The 19,949-nt window shown below is 46.3% G+C and overlaps 1 protein-coding gene across 1 annotated transcript; it reads right to left on the bottom strand.

The window, feature by feature from the left end:
- Positions 1–14,620: 14,620 nt before the first annotated feature.
- Positions 14,621–15,566, bottom strand: LOC131486680 (olfactory receptor 5G9-like). Its single transcript, XM_058686570.1, is given in 2 exon segments — positions 14,621–15,230; positions 15,232–15,566. Coding segments are annotated over 2 exon segments (945 nt in total).
- Positions 15,567–19,949: the final 4,383 nt, after the last annotated feature.

Consider the following 19,949-nt stretch of genomic DNA (forward strand, 5'->3'; position numbering starts at 1 on the left):
AATGAAAGAAAGTCCTGGGCTAAATTCTACCAAACTTACAAGTTCTGCCAAACAAACACGCATTAGTAAGCAAGTACAAACAGCCGATAGTCCTGTCTGTAGGTTGGGAGGGCCCTTTCTCTCTCCTCAGGTACACTGACCAGCAAAGTTTTCATGAAAATCTCACTCAGAAGTGAAATATCGGTGTTCCTACACCAGTTCCGTCAGCTGGCAGGATCCTCCGGGAAGTAGAAAGATGGAGAACCAGAGGGCTGTGTGTTGTTACCACTCGGCGGTAAGTGGGAAAGACAATTGCGTGCCATGAGCTCTTTGTGCTTCCTTCTGCATGGCACTGGGCTAAGTTCTACTCTTTTTTAAATTTAATTAATTTAATTTAATTTAATTATTTTTTTAATTAAAATTTTTCTAATGTTTATTTATTATTGAGACAGAGAGAGACAGAGCATGAGCATGGGAAAGGCAGAAAGGAGGAGACACAGAATCCAAAGCAGGCTCCAGGCTCTGAGCTCTCAGCACAGAGCCCCACGCGGGGCTCAAACTCACAAACTGCAAGATCATGACCTGAGCCGAAGTCGGACGCTCAACCGACTGAGCCACCCAGGTGTGCCCCTTGATAAGTTCTATTCTGAGTAATGCAAGTCCATGGGCTTAGACGGTATGTTCTTGAGGAATGTCCCCACAGGGAAGACTATATAAAGGCTATGGAAGCAGCCATAAAGGATGTCCTTTACTATCTTTGCATCTTTTTTGATCGAGGGTGGAAATACGTTAGCAGGGCCAGATCAAAGAACCAGAAAGCCAGAGTTGAAAGGACTCCTGGGAAACATCCCACCCAACGTGTCTGAGAGTGGGAAAAGAAGCCCAGAGGGAAGATGCTTGCTAAAAGTTTTACACAGCCAGTGACTCTGGGGCTGGAGACCTGGTCTTTCTGAATAACGCATATATCCTAAAATTACCTAACAATGCCCTAATAATGTACTGCTGTTCCCAGGCCCACTGGGGGAACTGGATCCTTTTGGATGAGTGCTGATTACTCATTAACCATCTGGGGCACAGATAGGCTATGTGCAAATGGCAGTGAGCTCTTTTCCAGCTGAAATGATCTCCCTATTGACTGTCCCTGCTCATTTCGTGGGGTGGGGTGGGAGAAACATTCAGAATTATGTCATCCAGTCATAATGTCATTGGTGGGGGAAGTGAGGTGATGTTCTGTCTCCAGGGGAATAGAAGCATGCCCCATAGTGGTGACTGTTCTTAAAATTTTTTAATGTTTATTTATTTTTGAGAGACAGAGAGAGAGAGAGACAGAGCATGAGTTGGTCGGTGGGGGGGGGGGGCGGGGGGGGGGCGCTGCAGAGAAAGAAGGGGACACAGAATCCAAAGCAGGTTCTAGTCTCTGAGTTGTCAGTCAGTGCAGAGCCCTATGCGGGACTTGAACTCACGAACTGCGAGATTGTGACCTGAGCCAACGGACTGAGCACCACCCAGGTGCCGCCCCCCTCCCCCCATGTGGTGTTTTAAAATAAGAAGTTGAGAGGCAACTGGGTGGCTCAGTTGGTTAAACGACGGACTCTTGATTTTGGCTCAGGTCATGATCTTGCTGTTGTGAGATTGAGCAGTGCCTCGTGCTCCATGCACTGAGCGTAGAGCTTGCTTAGGATTCTCTCTTTCCCTCTCTCTCTGCCCCTCCCCTGCTCATGCTCTTTTTCTCTCTCTCAAAAATAAATAAACATTAAAAATAAATAAATAAATAAATACATACAACAATAAGTTGAATTTGAGAATGGAGATCCTCTGTATGCACATGGCTTAACTCTCAGGAGTTACTGTAGGAGCAGTGACTTCCTACAGCGACAGGCCATAACTATTGTTCCAGGAAATTCAGCCCGGAAGATAGGACCATAACCGAAGAAGTAACTTCACTGCTTGCTTCATGAAATCCCTGCAAGCCAATTTTATGTAAACAAATAGTTTGCTCGTCCGGGCAAACAGCTGTCCTATTCAGACTGTAGATTGCTCACCCGGGGGAAACAATGTCCTCCTCGGTAAATCTTCCTTCTCAAGGTTGGCTTTCAGGCCCTGCTTTCCCTGTACCTGTACCTATAGATCCTAAACTATAATGTCACAAACTTCATCCAGTCCTGATGTGCTCCCCGATTTGAAAGATCCACTTTAGGGGTGCCTGGCTGGCTCAGTTAAGAGCATGCAAACTCTGCATCTTGAGGTTGTGAGTTCCAGTCCCATGTTGGGTTGTAGGGATTGGTTTAAAGACAGTGACATAAATGGGGCACCTGGGTGGCTCAGTTGGTTAAGTGTCTGACTTTGGCTCAGGTCATGATCTCATGGTCTGTGTCTTCGAGCTCCGTGTTGGGCTCTGTGCTGACAACTCAGAGCCTGGAGCCTGCTTTGGATTCTGGGTCCCCTTCTCTGCTCCTCCTCTGTTTATTCTCTGTCTCTCTCTTTCACTCTCTCAAAAATAAATAAAACATTAAAAAAATTTAATAAAAAAACAGTAACAAAAAATATTAAAAAAAAAATCTACCTTGGGGCACCTGGGTGGCTCAGTCGGTTGGGCGTCCAACTTGGGCTCAGGTCATGATCTCATGGTTTGTGAGTTCGAGCCCCGTGTCTGGCTCTGTGCTGACGGCTCGGAACCTGGAACCTGCTTTGGATTCTGTGTCTCCCCCTCTCTCTGCCCCTCCCCTGCTCATGCTCAGTTTCTCTCTATCTCTCAATAATGAATAAACGTTAAAAACAATTTTTTTTTTTTTAAATCTACCTTAACCCACTTGGGTCCAGACGCCCAAACTCTGTAAATATCTTCCATTGATTTCCTCCTTTTGAGACATTAAGATTCTGTGCATTCTCTTACTGTAGTAGGCCTGGCAAAGACAAGCTTCGGCTGAGCAAAGGTTTTCTGGTGGTCTTTTGAAGAGTTATCAGTTGACTATCTATTCTTTACCCAGGGTTACTGTACTTGAGAACATTTTGCTTCTTGCTTTTCCTCCTCCCTTTTCCCTCTTCACCTCCCCTCCCCTCCTCTCCCCTCCCTTCCCCTCCCCTCTCCCTTCCCTTCCCTTCCCTTCCCTTCCCTTCCCTTCCCTTCTCTTCCCTTCCTTTTCTTTTCTTTGGCCCTTTTGCTTCCTGTTTTGACTACTTGATAATCAGGAAGAAAAGTAGAATTACAATGCCTTGTGAAGGTTACCATATCTTTTATGGGTACACAGGTTCACTGGTAATTTCATGTGAATGTCAAGACTGGAAGACACGTTACATAGATCATGTTTTCTTAATACCTCCTTTTGCTCCAGGAATAATTGAGGTTCTGGCACAACAGACCCTTCTCTGATTTGGAGGAGAGATGCTAAACTTTAGGCAAAATCACTCCTTCTCTAAGCTTCAATTTTTTGATCAATCAATGAATCACTGCTTGTTCACTCTTGAAACCAGTCTGGACTGGCCATGAAAGAAACAGTGCCTTTATTCTTTGTTATGACTCACAGAGAAAACTCTGCGCTAAAAAAAAAAAAAAAAAAAAAAAAAAAAAAAAAAAAAATTAAAAAAAAAAAAAAGGGGTGCCTGGGTGGCGCAGTCGGTTAAGCGTCCGACTTCAGCCAGGTCACGATCTCGCGGTCCGTGAGTTCGAGCCCCGCGTCAGGCTCCAGGCTGATGGCTCGGAGCCTGGAGCCTGTTTCCGATTCTGTGTCTCCCTCTCTCTCTGCCCCTCCCCCGTTCATGCTCTGTCTCTCTCTGTCCCAAAAATAAATAAAAAACGTTGAAAAAAAAAATTAAAAAAAAAAAAAGAAAACTCTGCGCTAACATTAAGATGGGGCCCGGGAAGGACCTGACAGAGAGGTAACCGGCTTAGGGCATTGGGGCTTTCTTTTGTGGCAAGAGGGCTGGGGCCAAGGCAGGGGTACCAAGGGTCCTTTCATGCTCTAATTCTTTCTGCCTTTTCTATCCCACTTCTGTTTTCCTGTTCCAGGTTCTTTTTCAGGTGCTCAGTAGAAACTGGGAACTCCTGATAGGAGTCAAGACTCTATGGGATTAGCAGAAAGCTGGGCTCTGGTGGGAAATATGGGAACAGCTCCTTGGAATTTTTGGAAGCAGTGGAAATAAACTTGCTGCATAATTTCCTGCAAAAATCCAAGGGGTTTTAGGCGCTAGAGTAGAGCCTAGGCTTTGGAATCAGCTGGACTTGGGTCTACCAATTACGAACTATATTTGACCTTAGAGTTCGTGGGCTTTCAGTTTCCTCTTATGTGCGGTGGGTACAACCTACTCACAGAATTCCTACGAAGGTTAAATGAGATAGTGTGTACAATGTGCTTTCCAGAATGCTTGGGACATAATATATGTTCAATAAATATTAGCTATTAATTATAATTGTTAGGAAAATGCCTTCCTCAGATAGCAGTAGTATTTTGTTAGGCCTGGGCCTTAGAGAGGAATGACAGCTGGTGTTCTTTTTGTCATCTCCTGCCCCAAGACCTAAAACCCAAAGAGGAAGAGATCAGATATATATGAATAAATATGCCCTGATTAAGTACCCAGCACTGTTCCAGGCTCCGTGGGGATGAAACCAACTATGAGGCTGGGTTTTAGTGAGCCTGCAGTTCCCCTGGGGAGGTGAGATGCCAGCCAGGTAACAGCGGTGAGCAGAGTCTGTGGGCGATAATTGCATAGTGTCCCAGTGATGAATGTACTTGTGTTTGCATGCCGCTCCCGGAAGTGGAAGTCTCATGACCAAAACAGGAACTGGTAAGAAAACAGGGGCTGGAAAAGAGTATCGTTCCCTGCAGCCTCTGGAGTGCTGTCTTTGGCCATTGTCTCTCATCTGGGAATAGAGATGTGGAAGACAGATCAATGTCAGGGGCCAGGATCAGGGAGGAGCTTCTTAAAGCTTCAAAAGAAGCTTAATTCCAAACACATTTTGTGCATAAACAGAAGTCTGGAGGGATCTGGAAACACCCCTTTACTCTGAGTCTGGCTCCTCATGAGCTAGGTTTGACTTCCCAGTGGGCTTGAGGGCAAGAAATCCAATCTTTGTCTTGCTCCCAAGGCACCACCTGTTGGTCTAACTTCATGCTTGACCCTGATTTCACTCACGATGCTGCTTCCCTTGTTTTGAGCCAGGTTTGGAAATCTCATCTTCCTCTCCTGGCATTTGACCCGTGGCTCGTCCTTGGTTTGGAGTCACCACTCTGCTGTCCAGGATCTGATAACCTGTCCTGGGCTCTGACCCGCCACAGGACCGCACGGTCGGCCCATCACGAGAGGCTGGCTGAGCATGTGTGAACATCATGGAAGAAGATGGGATGAGGAAAGGTACAGATGGAAAGAGGTTTGCTTCGGGCTTCAGGGGCTGCCTCCTTCAGAAGGTGACTAGGACGCCCACGATGGGGAGGAAGACAAAGCAGAAGGGAGAAAATGGCCCTGGCCTTGGCAACATCAGCACAGGTGGGTTGGCGGTTGAGCAGAGGAACGGAAGTAGGGACTAGTGATGCTGGGGCCACAGGAGAGCAAAATGAAGCTGTCATTTTGCGTGACCACATCACTGATAACCAGCAGTCAGTGCCTTGTTCAATGCCCAGAATGGATAATGCTGGGGGCCAAGGGGACAGTGTTTCAAACGAGCATCTACTCAACAGCACACTTTGTGCTAGTTTTTTGGTTTTCTTTTTTTGTCATTTGAGTATTTAATCTTCACCCAACTTTCTTGTTTACAAATCATGCCAGATTGTATGTTGTAAAACCGGATTGAGACATGGGTCTTGTCTGATTTTAGAACCCCTTAACTTCTGTTCTTGTGAATCTACATTTTTTTTTTCTGGCACAGCGTTTCTGGTTCATGGGGAAAGAGAAGGACATTTGGGAGTGTGACTTGGGGGCCCAGGAGGCGGCTTCATTACCTGATAGGTCTGGGCTGTATCGGGGGGCTTGTGATTTCCCAGTGACTGCTGGGCCTGGAGGAAAGGGAGTCAGGCAGGGGCACGGCAGACCGGGAGCTTGGATAGGCCTGACACCTGGCTGCGTTTCTCTGCTCACGACATATAGAGCGAGCTTGTTGCTGGTTTGTTGCTGGGGACCCCGCCAGCCTCGTGGTTATGTGAACTTGTGGCTTCACGTAACTTCCTCCCCTGCAGAGAAATAATCAGGGAGATAAAAATAATAAAATAACACAGGTTGGAGAAATGATTCAGTGTAAGCACGACTAATGACAGCAGCTAAGACGTGCTGAACGCTAATTAAGGGCCTGACATCGTTCTAAGTGCTTTATAGACATTAAATCTCTTTTAATCCTCACAAACCACGTTATGAGGTAATTACTATTGACAGACTCATTTTTCAGACAAAGAGACCAAGGTCATACAGCTTTGTGTGGCAGAACAGGAATCTGGTGCCAGGTCTGGCTGTCTCCAAATGTCGTGCTCGGAGCTCAAGGATGTGCGGCCTCCCCCAGGGAAATGAAAGCGGGCTGGGACACGACTGCACAGGCACGGAGGCCACGCCTGATGGAGCCGCTGCAGAGAACCCCGTGAGGCTTGGGGACCGAATTCCAAATAATTCAAGGACAATCCGTTAGCGGTCATTCCAGTTATTTTTACTATATAAGAAAACTTCTTAAAATGTAGTATCTTAAAACCACATTCATTGGTTATTTTTCACAGTTAGGGTTAGGAGTTAGAGTAGGACTTGGGGCAAATCTTTCTCCTCCACACGGCGTGGACAGACATCACTCACACAGTTGCGTGCAGCTGGGCCGTCCTGGAAGGTCAAGGCCTTTCTCAACACCTGGGGCTTCGTGCTTTTCCATAGGGCCTTTCCACATGGCTAGCTGGGCTTTCTCACAGCACGGTGGTCTTAGGGTGGGCTTCCAAGATGGAAGAAGTGGACACCAACAGTCTTCTTCTTCTTCTTCTTCTTCTTCTTCTTCTTCTTCTTCTTTTTTGATGTTCATTCATTTTTGATAGAACACAAGTCAGGAAGAGACAGAAAGAGAGGGAGACAGAGGATCTGAAGCAGGCTCCACAGTGACAGCAGAGAGTCCAATGCGGGGCTCGAACCCATGAACCGTGAGATCATGACTTGCGCTGAAGTCGGACACCCAACCGACTGAGCCACCCAGGCACCCCCCAACTTTAAGGCTTTAAGATCTTTAAGTCTCAGCCCAAAATCGGCACATTTTCACTTCTGCTGTGTGTTATTGGTCAGAGCAAGTCACAAGTGAGGTTGCCAGACAAAATACATGGTACCTACCTTACCGAATTTCAAATAAACAAAATAGAGTATTTTTTAGTATAAATATGTCTTATGCACTATTGGGATGTATTTATGCTAAAAATTATTTGTTGTCTGTCTGAAGTTTGATTTAAAAGATAATTAAATTTTTTTTAATGTTTGTTTATTTTTGAAAGAGAGAGACAGAACACGAGCAGGGAAGGGACAGAGAGAGAGAGGGAGACACAGAATCCGAAGCAGGCTCCAGGCTCTGAGCTGTCGGCACAGAGCCTGATGTGGGGCTCGAACCCATGAACCGTGAGATCATGACCTGAGCCGAAGTCAGATGCTTAACCCCTGAAATTCGATTTTAACTAGGCATCTGTATTTTTACCCCAACCTTGATGGGATGGGCAGTATGTCATTCAGGGAAATAAGGAATTAATGGTGGCCATCCTTAGAAATTCAATATCATAGGGTCCATGGAATACTTTCTGAAAAGTAGAGGTGGTACAGAATAGTGGTTAAGCCCTCCTGGCACTCCAGAGTCTAAGTTTCAGTCCTGGTTCTGCCCGTTGTTATTTACGTGATTTCAGACAAGAGACTTCACCCTTCTGCGACTCAGTTTCTTTATCTTAAAAATGGAGCTATAGTAAATTGCGTCTCACAGGGGTAGATGGGGAGAATTTTATGAGATGAAAATAAAATTCGTGGTGGCTCAGTTGGTTAAGCATCTGACTCTTGATTTTGGCTCAGGTCATGATCTCACAATTCGTGAGTTCGAGCCCCACATCGGTCTCTGTGCTGACAACAGGGATCCTGCTTGGGATTCTCTCTCTCCCTCTCTCTCTGCCCTTCCCCAGCTCATGCTCTCTCTCTCTCTCTCTCTCTCTCTCTCAAAAAGTAAATATATAAAAAAAAATTAAAGAAAATTCCTGGCATACAGCAGGTGTTTGATAAATGTTACCTATCATTAAGGTAGGATTTCAAGTGAAATTCTGGCTAATGTTCCAGTCCTACCTCGTCAGAGAGCAAAGGGCAAAGAGCCCCCCTGCTTCCACCCTTCGCAGTCTCATAGAAGGTCACACCTAAGGTGACCACCATTTCTTTAAAAAAAAAAACAACTGTTTTTTAAATGTCTTATTTATTTCTGAGAGAGAGAAGGAGACAGAACGTGAGCTGGGGAAGGGCAGAGAGAGGGGGTGGGGAGGCACAGAATCTGAAGGAGGCTCCAGGCTCCGAGCTGTCAGCACAGAGCCTGACGCGGGGCTCGAACTCACAAACCATGAGATCATGACTTGAGCCGAAGTCAGACGCTTCACCGACTGAGCCACTCAGGCGCCCTAGGTGACCACCATTTCTAATACTGTCTTCGTAGTGGCAGAGTGGCCATTTAGTTGTACCTCGGTACTTTCCTCAGGCTTGCCCTGGGAACAAGCCAACACACGCTTGTGACATGCGTCCCGGAACCCCCGCCCCATATCACTACAGCTTTATTACTTTCCAAGGTTTTAGTCACCCTGGGACTCTGCGATCTCAGGCTCATGGAGTGCAGAAGATGAGCCCCCAGGAAGAAACACAAAGGACAAGCTGCAGAGTTTACCATGAAGCAAATATCGGGTTGAAGAAGTTAAAGCTAAGACATTGTGGGGGCGCCTGGGTGGCTCAGTCGGTTAAGCATCTGACTTCAGCTCAGGTCATAATGTTGCGGTTCGTGGGTTTGAGCCCCGCATCAGGCATTGTGCTGACAGCTGGGAGCCTGGAGTCTGCTTCAGGTTCTGTGTCTCCCTCTCTCTCTCTGCCCCTCCCCCACTCATGCTTTGTCTCTCTGTCTCTGAAAAATGAATAAACCTTAGAAAAAATTAAAAAGAAAAACAGCTAAGAAATTGTGGCTTGTAGGAAAAATGCTGCCAAGATCCTTCCCACCATGTTTCCCGTTAGAATGAAGGTGTCTTCAGGCTCCTTAATGTGTGGAAACAATGTGAGCAGTGAGAAAGAAAGAAAAAACAGCTCGACTGCGTCCCTCAAATGGATCCTTTTGCCTTTTCCACATCTGTGAGCAGCTGTCAGCCCCATGGCGGATGGGCGATCAGGAGCCGGGGCCTCTGGTCGCAGGTAGATTGAGACCCTTTAGCTAACGTGTGATTTGGATTTAACCATGAACTGTGATGGCCACACCACATGAAAAGTCTGGCTGGCAGAAGAAGGCACTGGGGGATGGCTTCCCCAGGGAGGTTCACGGTGGGGACGTCCATGCCAGGACAGACACCCACATTTGGGCACAAAGTCTGAGCACAATGTCGGATGGGAACCCTAAGAAGTTGGGCAGGATCTCGTCTTGCCCAGAGATCCTTTCTCTGGTCCTTCTTCCTGCTGGGGCACTTTTTGAGAGCCTGCCAGCCTCGCCCACATCACTTATTTACTGGTACTTTGTGAACTGAGTGATTGGGTTACTTACATTAAAAGTTGCAACTTTGAACTTAAACGCACAAGTGAGTAGAACAGAGTAGAACAGTGAGTAGAACAACAACAACTGTGTTGTCAGATACAGTAATCATACCCCCAGGAAGCCACGGTGTTCAAACCCTGAGGTCATGCTTCAGACACGTGGTTCATTGGGCAGCACTTTACAGATTTGTGGGCATGGAATTTTCTGTCTGGTTTTAAATCGGAGGACTGGCCCTGGAACCTCTGTCTCTCGAATTACGGCAGACATCGTGCTTTGCGAGCATCTTAGAGGAGAACGGGATTCTGAGATCGGCCGGTGCCCCTCCTTTGAGCAAATCTATCTTCACGGAGCTTATCCACGAGCTATCCACGAGTTATCCACACTGTCCACGAGCCAGGCTTGCTTCCCATCTGGCTCAGCTTCTTGGTGGCCAGTTTCTCTGAGGTCCTGGAGAGAGTAGGGATGAAACTTGAGGTCTATGACATTCTGGAGTGGGGGCGTGGTCAGTGTTCAGTATTCTGACCTGTGGAGAAGTCAGGGCAACTGCTCAGTGGCGGGATCCATGAATCATCCGGAGGATGTCTGTCCCTTCTTTGATACTGGTCACCTCTGACCAGTCCCAGCTGGAAGCGTCCTTGGACCGTCTTGGGTTCTTTCTTCCAAGAAACACCCCTTTCTCACTTGTATCTGGCTTCTTCCATCCTGCACCAAGTTGTCCCCGGAAGTGATGCCTGGAGAGACATCCCACGTGGCCAGTGATAGCTGTCAGCGATGGAGAGCGTGAGTGTTCCACTAAATATCCCCAAACCAGAACTGTCTCCCCACCTGGTTACACTGTCCTTCCCCAAGGGCCTCTAAGGTTAGTTTAAATGAGTTTGAGACACTTGGGAACAAGATGGACATCGGAGAGATTCGCAGTGACTTACCCCCTTTTCCATCTGTAAACGGCGGGCTTTGGCCATCACGTCTCCATTCCCTGTGGGACAGGCAGGGGCCCAGCAAGGCTAACTCGCTTTCCTCGGGTGATGGAGCCAGTGCCTGCTAACAGTACCCATTCACTCAGCATCCAGTACTTGCCGGCAGCGGTCTGCTGTGGCCCAGTGCCTTGGCTGCCTGGCCAGAACCATACATCGGCCTTCCTTTCGGCACCTGTGGCTGCAGCTGCCCCTCCACCTGACCTTTGGCTTCACCACCACCCAATAGAAAGTTCCACATCACAGGTACTGAGTGGGCTCCGGGTTGTCCTAAGACACAGTGTTGATAAAAATTTAATTCAAACGCTCTTGAGACAGGTAACGCTTTGACTTCATTTCCGAACAACATTCCAATGACTCCTATTGGGTTCCACATGGTTTTAGGTGAAGGAAGAGGGGAAGAGAGGGTGAGCTCTGTTCAAACAGGCGGTGTGCATGGGGCCGAAGGAGCTGGGTGCCTGGTCTCTGAGCAGACTTTGCCATGTCCCCCGCTGCTCCTGCGCTCCCCCTTCTCTGCCTTATCTCCCCCCCCCCCCACCCCCTTCCTTGTAGGAATTTCTGGCAAGCCCGTTTACTTTGTAGTCTGTGACTGGGTGGCTCAGGACCGTGGAGTGAGGGTTCTCAGGAATTGATAAAATTAGGAGCAGAGTGTGAGTTTACTGTGCAGTGAAAAAGGGGTTGACATCCCCATGTCTCTGTTCCTGGATCCTCTGTGTCTCCTTGGCCCTAAGAGAAATTATTATTCAAAGGAAAGTTTTCTGCCAGGCAAATGGCCTACATGAAAAGATCACAGTCCCTAAACTCCTGAGTCTGGGATAGAGTGTCGGGTGTTGATGGTGGTGGGGACGGGCTGGCACCTGCTGTATTCCTTAGTACGTGTGATTCTTCATTTATGTGTCACCTTGACCGGTCTAAGGGATGCACAGAGAGCTGGTAAAACACAACTTCTGGGTGTGTCTGAGTGGGGTCTCCAGATAAGACTAACATTTGAATCGGTAGACTGATTAAAGATCACCCTCACTAACGGGGGTGGGCCTCATCTAATCCATCAGGGGCTTGAAGGGAACAAAAAAGGCAGAAGGGTGAATTTCCTTTTTGCTTGAGTTGAAACATCCACCTTCTCCTGTCCTCAGACATCAGTGGGCATGGTTTTGGGGGCCTTTGGACTCCCACCAGGATTGACACCATCAGCCCCGGTTTTCAGACCTTTTCATTTAGACCGAATTACACCACCAGCTTTCATGGTTCTCTGCTCGCAGATGGCAGATGGTGGGATTCTCAGCCTCCATCATCACATGAGTCAATTCCTATAGTAAATCTCCTCTTCTATGTATGTATGTATGTATGTATGTATCTATCTATCTATCTATCTATCCTATGTATGTATCTACGTATCTATGTATCTATCTATCATCTATGTATCTATGTATCTATGTATCTATCTATCCTATGTATGTGTGTATGTACCTATGTATCTACGTATCTATCATCTATCTATCTATCTATCTATCATCTATCTTAACTATCCTATGTATGTATCTATGTGTGTATCTATGTATCTACGTATCTATGTATCTATCACCTATCTTATCTATCCTATCTATCTATCTATCTATCTATCATCTATCTATCTAATCTATCATGTCCTATTGGTTCTATTTCTTTGGAGAGCCCTACTACAGTATATTAAGAAAAATGACCCCAAACGTGTAAACAAAGCCAGTACCATCACTGAGCATTGATCAGTAGGTTCACCCATACATTATTCACTTTGCCAAGGACATGTTGTTTCACTATGATATTGATGAAGTTACGCGTGAACAGGGAGGTTTCGTCTGGAAGAGACGCGGTTGCTTCTTGGTTTCCTCTGGGATGTGAACCCCCTTGTGTTGGCTCAGCCCAGTGTGCTCAAGTCTCCCCCTGCCCCCTCCCACCAAGATCTACAATGGTCAGGTGCTGTTTCCCTGTCGTCCCCATTTATACCATCCACATTTCTAGCTCCATGGTTTTCCCCCCTTCCTGACACATAAGCCAGAGTACATCAGTGGATTTAGGAATTTCAAGCTAGAGGTAACTGGGAAAAACACAAACCATCTACTCCCCATTCCCCAGTACCTCAGATTTGCCAGATGGATAGGCAGACATACAGGGATTTCATCACACATGTGATGGGGTTCAAGCTAATTTTATTTGACTCCCAAAAAGATATTAAACCTCAGTTGACATCTGGGTGTTACAATACATTTCACCTCGTTCTTCCCCTCTTAAAGTAGTAAGATTGATTTCTGTTACAATAAAGAAGGCTTTGTCTAATGACATAAAGTTAATTTGACTTTGATTGAAGAAAGTTCTATGGCCTGTCAGCTTTTTATTTTGTTTAAATTGTTGATTTATATAGAAATAGTGGCTCATTATTGCTGTAGATTACATTCTGATTCCTGGCTGATTATAGTGGACATTTCTGGAGCAGGGGTTCCATTCTTTCTCACAAAGTCAAATGATCATGATCTCCTTCTGATACACAACCCCACACAGACCGTTTCTCCAATATCACAGATTCAGAAGGGCAATAACCCCTAAGATGACCTTTTAGAGAAGGTTGCTGTGGCATTCAATGATTCTTTCTATATGTGAGAACTGTCAAAGATAGGAGGAAGATAGAATCTGACTCTCACTGGGAATGCAAACTGATGCAGTCACTCTGGAAAACAATATGAAGGTTCCTCAAAAAACTAAAAATAGAACCCTATGACCCAGCATTTGCACTACTAGGCATTTATCCAAGGGATACAGGTGTGCTGTTTCAAAGGGGCACATGCATCCCCGTGTTTATAGCAGCACTATCCACAATAGCCAAAGTATGGAAAGAGCCCAAATGTCCATCGATGGATGAATGGATAAAGAAGATGTGGTATATACATACTATGGAGTATTACTCGTCAATCAAACAGAATGAAATCTTGCCATTTGCAACTACATGGATGGAAGTGGAGGGTATTACGCTAAGTGAAATTAGTCAGTCAGAGAAAGACAAAACTCATATGACTTCACTCATATGAAGACTTTAAGAGAGAAAACAGATGAACATAAGGGAAGGGAAACAAAAATAATATAAAAACAAGGAGGGGGACAAAACAGAAGAGACTCATAAATATGGAGGACACACTGAGGGTTACTGGAGGGGTTGTGGGAGGGGGGATGGGCTAAATGGGGAAGCAGCACTAAGGAATCTACTCCTGAAATCACTGTTGGCACTACATGCTAACTAATTTGGATGTAAATTTTAAAAAATGAAAAAAAAAAAAAAGAATCTGACTCTCACTTCTGGGACCACTGATTGGAGGTCCTAGGGGTCTGTAAGATACAAGTGTGGATGTACAAGGGGGGCACCTGGGTGGCTCAGTTTGTTAAGCGCCCAACTCTTGATATCTCATGGTCCAGGAGATGGAGCCCTGCATCAAGCTCTGCAATGACAGCTTGGAGCCTGCTTGGGATTCTCTCTCTTCCTCTTTCTCTGTCCCTCCTCTGCTTGCTCTCTTTCTCTCAAAACAAAGAAATAAACATTAAAAATGATAAAAAAAAAAACAAGTGTGGATGTAGGATATCAGGGGATGTAACAGATCTGAGCTGAATGTAGTGTATTGACAGAAGTATAATAGTGATGTTGCCAACCAGGTAGATGTTCCTGCCTAGGGCTTGAACTTCAGGGAATGATGGAAGGGAGTAGGGTCAGTTAGAGCTGATATGTGGCTGGACGCTATAGAGGGTGGTACAGTGGCTAGTGTAGGTGGCTTTTTGTGGCAGCTGAGCAGTGCTGAATGCCCGGGGGCAGCAGCGCTAGCCGTGGCAATGGACGATGTCCCCTATGGTGGCAGCCTGCACATACCATTCTCGTGGCTGGTGTTCAGCTGTGCTTGGCCACTCTTGGTTCCTGTCCCAGGCTTCTCTTCTGTTTTATGAGCTACCAGACACCTTGCTAACAAATTCCTTTTCTGCTGAAGTTAAGGACCCTAATTTGTACAGCAGCCTTGACATCTTTATTCCTTAAGCTGTAGACCAGGGGGTTCAGCATGGGGATCACAATGGTGTAGAACACAGAGAGGCCCTTGTTATAGGCTGCAGCACTTCCAGGGTTGGGTTGGACATAGACAAAGAACACAGACCCGTAGAAGAGGGAGAGGGCAGTGAGGTGGGAGGCACAAGTGGAGAAAGCTTTGCGCTGGGCCTCCAGGGACCTCATCCTACAGATTGTGACCAGGATGAAGGCATAAGAGATCAAGATGGCTGAGACCGTGGGGACAGTGACCAAGGCAGAGAGGCAAAGCAGGATGACGTTGGCCACTGTGGTGTCTGAGCAGGCCAGTTGGAGCACAGGGGGGATGTCACAGAAGAAACGATCAATGACGTTGGGACCACGGTAGGGCAAGATGAAGGCATTCCTTGTCTGCGGAGCTGAAACGAACAGCCCCGCAGCGTAGGTGACCATTACCAGCTGGATGCACAAGCGCCTAGACATGATGGCGTGGTAGAGGAGAGAGTGGCAGATGGCCACAAATCGATCATAGGCCATTATGGCCAAGAGCAGGCTCCCCTGTGCCGTGGAGGATCATGGAGGCCATCTGGACCACACAGCCTGTAAACGAGATGGACCGGTCCGTGGCGAGGATGCTGATCAGCAGCCTGGGGGTGGACACGGAGGAATTGCAGGTGTCCAGGAAGGAGAGCACGCTCAGAAGAAAGTACATGGGGGTGTGGAGGGCAGAGCTGGCACGGATCAGGTCTATCATGCCCAGGTTGCCCACCAGTGTCACGGTGCAGATCATCAGGAAGACGGCAAAGAGGAGTTGTTTTTGGTCAGCCTGGTCTGTGAGGCCCAGCAGGATGGATCTTGTCACTGCGGTGTGATTCTGTCCTGATATCATCCCACTGGTGTGTTACCCACAGGACAATGAATGCGGGGAGGAGAAACAAGAATGTTAACATTCTCATCAAAGAGGTAGCCTTTAATCTCTTCCACGTCGTGCATCTCTGAGTGGCAGGCTGGTCCCCAAACTCCATATCAATCCCATCATGTCACCCTCATGCGAGGTACTGAAGGTCCTCTGTACCCCTCAGGATAATGTCTACATTCTTCAGCTTGCCACACGTCCTCTGTGACGCCTCCGTGCTACCGTGCACTCAACTTGCAATTCTGGACAACCTACTTCCACAAACACAGTGGGTGATTGCAAATGTCTGTGCTTTTTCAAATACTACATTCGTGTTGAATGCCCTTTTGTCTCTCCAGACCCAGCTTAGAGGTCCGTCCCCTCCCTCTCTCCCCGGACTTTCACAGATGCTCCTTTACTTGACATGACACTATATTTTAACTTTAAAAATAAAATGCCCATCCATCTTTCCTGTTGGACTTTATTTTTTATTTTTTAATGTTTACTTATTTCTGAGAGAGACAGAGTGCGAGCAGGGCAGGGGCAGAGAGAGAGGGAGACATAGAATCCAAAACAGGCTCCAGGCTCCGAGCTGTCAGCACAGAGCCCGACGCGGGGCTCGAACTCACAAGCTGTGAGATCACGCATAACCTGAGCCGAGGTCAGACACCTAACCGACTGAGTCACCCAGGCGCCCCTCTTGTTGGACTTTCTTACCCCTAGCAGCTGGAGAGTGACTTCATATCTCAGTAATTTGTGCCCTGGTATCTATCAAGTGCTGGTGTCAGTGAATAAATAGAAATTCTGAATTCGATAAAATCTTCCTCATTCAGGGAATGCCAGCAGGATCCTCTCAGTTGTTTTGGCCCAAACCATTTTTGGCCACCTTTTTTCTCACCCCTCATTGAACTCCTCAGCAAATCACATCGGCTCTACCTTCAAAATAAGTACCAGCTTCCCACCCCTTCTTTGCAAGACACCCTCATAAGCTTGCTTGAATTAATGCAACTGCTCTTAGCTGGCGTCCTGCTTTCCTATTAAGAGGAGAGGCCAGGGCAAGCCTGTCACCACACCAGAGAAATGCAGATTGCTCACAATGGCTCTGGGAGCCTGGCCACTACTCCATCACTTCCTTGCACCTCTCTGTCCTCTGGCCCACTCTTTTCCCTCTTGCTTACCCTGCTCCAGCGACTCGTGCCTCCTTGGCCCTCTTAGGACACACAGGTGTGATTCAGGACATCTGCACCGCTGTCCCTGCCCCTCGGAGCACTCTTGCTCCGGTTAGCCACAGAGCTCCTTCCCTCATTTCCTTTAAGTTCAGGCTCAGATGTCACCTGCTTGTAAAGCCCTCCCTAAGCATCTTATTGACAATGAAACCCTGCCCCACATCAGCACTCACTATCCCTCTCCTCTGTTTCCTTTTCCTCCTCAGAGGACCTTTTCTCTTCTAAAGAATCTTTTTTTTTTTTTTTTTAAATGTTTATTTTTGAGAGAGAGAGAGAGAGAGAGAGACAGACAGAATCTGAAGCAGGCTCCAGGCTCTGAGCTGTCAGCACAGAGCCCAACGCGGGGCTCAAACTCTCAAACCGTGAGACCATGATCCCAGCTGAAGTCGGCCACTTAACGGACTGAGCCACCCAGACGCCCCGGACCTTTTCTCTTCGAATAGAGAAACATACACATGCAACATACGCATGACTTCTTGCTGTTGCCCACCATCTCTGTCTTGATATTAAGATGCTAGAACCGCAGAACCAGGCATTTCTGTCAATTTTTCGTTCATTGCTGTGTCTCCGGCGACTGGCACGTAGTAACCTCTCAGTAAATGTTTATCAAATGGGGGTAAGGAAGCAGTAAAGAAGATACAGAGTCTCTTGGAGGCAAACCTGGCTGCCAAGAGGACAGTTACTACCCAGATGGGTGGGTTCAGAATTCCCGTCACCCAAATCAGGTGGTAAAAATTGGGGAAGGGTTATGATAAGAAGTGGGTAGGGGTGGAATCGGACGACGATGCCCCGTGAAACCCAGAGCCGCTGAAAGCTGGTGCCTGTGGTGTCTTAGGGTCAGGGCAGCAGAACCTGACTACGGGAGGCAGTTCCTCTTAACGTGCAAGGTGGGCTGGACCTCGGGGGTGGATTTCCAGTCCTGGAGTTTGGGCCCAAATGTCTGAATTCACAGCCCTCATCTTGAATCTGTGACAACCATAAATTTTTAACTCCAGCTGTGGAGGCCTTACGGTGATTCTTTTCAGATGGGTATATGCTTTGCAGCCTATATTGATAATTTTGGTAAGATGTCTTTATAAGATGATAAATTTTTGGTAACAAGTATATCATTTAATATGAACTTGAATACGCATTTGAATATATACATATTAATATACGATTTGAGGTGGTTGAAATGGTTAAGAGTATCTGCAGGGCGCCTGGGTGGCTCAGTCGGTTAAGCGCCCGAGTTAGGCTCAGGTCATGATCTCATGTTTTGAGAGTTTGAGCCCCATGTCAGGCTCTCTGCTATCAGCACAGAGCCCACTTCAGATCCTCTGTCCCCCCCCCCCTCTCTGCCCCTCCCTCCCCCCCATCAAAAATAAATAAACATAAAAAAATTTAAAAAAGAGTAGCTGCTTAATTTGACGTAACATAAGGAGGATGCTTAGCTAAATTGAATTAGCTGAATTTATTTTTGATTTGGCTAAAATGCAGAGGAACATTTGATTTATTAGATATATAGTTTTTGATTTAGTAATTTTGAGGAGTTGTTTAAACAACTTATGAGGTCTTCTGAAGGGCTTGGGAAATGAGGTACATTAAATTTGTGATTGTGGTTTAAAAAGTTCAAGAGCATTTAGTTAATTATATTTGTTGTTCTTCTTCTTTTTATTATTTTAAAAAATGTTTATTTTTGAGAGAGAGAGAGAGCGAACACAGAGGGGGAGGGGCAGAGAGAAGGGGAGACACAGAATCCGAAGCAGGCTTCAAGCTGTCAGGGCAGAGCCTGATGTGGGGCTTGAAACCACGAACCTCAAGATCATGACCTGAGTCAAAGTCAGATGCTCAACGAACTGGTGGCTGTGTCAGCCACCCAGACACCCCTAATTAGTCATATTTATTTTCTTTTTTAATGTTTATTTATTCTCATGAGAGAAAGAGACAGAGAGAGAGAGACAGAGAGACAGAGAGACAGAGTGCAAGTCGGGGAGGGGCAGAGAGAAAGGGAGACACAGAACCTGAAGCAGGATCCAGGCTCTGAGCTGTCAGCCCAGAGCTCAACGTGGGGCTTGAACTCATGAACCATGAGATCATGATCTGGGCTGAAGTTGGATACTTAACCAACTAAGCCACCCAGGCGCCCCAATCATATTTATAAATGGCGTTTAAATGTTTAGGAGAATTTGCATCTATAGATTTTTTTGTGTATATGACTTTGAATTGTTTAAGAGAATTTGATTGTAAATAGTGCTTAAATTAATTGAAGGAATTTAATCTGTTAAATTTTGAGGCTAAGGGAACATTAACCAAAGATTAAGTGTGATTATTTTAAATTTTAACAAACATTACTAGATCTGAAATTCAATTGATTATATTTGAAAATTGCATTTAGTGGCCTAAGAAAAATTAAGTTCTAAATTTACAACTTAAAATATTATAACCAATTAACAAATGGCTTTAGATAATCTTTTCCATGTATACAAGATTTGGACATCAAAAAAGTCACTTGTGGGGCGCCTGGGTGGCTCAGTCGGTTGAGCATCTAACTTCAGCTCAGGTCACGATCTCACAGTTCGTGAGTTCGAGCCCCACGTCGGTCTCTGTGCTGACAGCTCGGAGCCCAGAGCCTGCTTCAAGTTCTATTTCTCCCTCTCTGCCCCTTCCTCTCCCATGCTCTGCCTCTTTCTCTCAAAAATAAATAAAAATTAAAAAATAAAAAATAAAATATTATAATCAATTAACAAACGGCTTTAGATAATCTTTTCCATGTACAAAATATTTGGACATCAAAAAAAGTCACTTGTGGGGCACCTGGGTGGCTCAGTTAGTTGAGTATCTGACTCTTGATTTTGGTTTGGGTCATGATCCCAGGGTCGTGGGATTGAGCTCTGCATCAGACTCCATGCTGAGTGTGGAGCCTGATTGAGATTCTCTTTCTCTCTCTGTCCCTCCTCTGCTTACGTGTGTGCATGTGTGCGTTGTCTCTCTCTCTCTCTCTCTCTCTCTCTCTCTCAAATAAAACAAAACAAATATTTGTTGAACCTCTGCTCTGTGCTCTTCTGTAGGCCAGGTACTCCCCTCACCCTGGCCTCATTTGAGAACCGAGTAACCTGCTTGCGGTCACACAAGGATGAACGGGTATTTGAACTTGAATGACCATGTGGACAAC

This window comes from Neofelis nebulosa, chromosome 10 (assembly GCF_028018385.1).
Source record: "Neofelis nebulosa isolate mNeoNeb1 chromosome 10, mNeoNeb1.pri, whole genome shotgun sequence".
NCBI classification, from domain to species: Eukaryota; Metazoa; Chordata; class Mammalia; order Carnivora; family Felidae; genus Neofelis; species Neofelis nebulosa.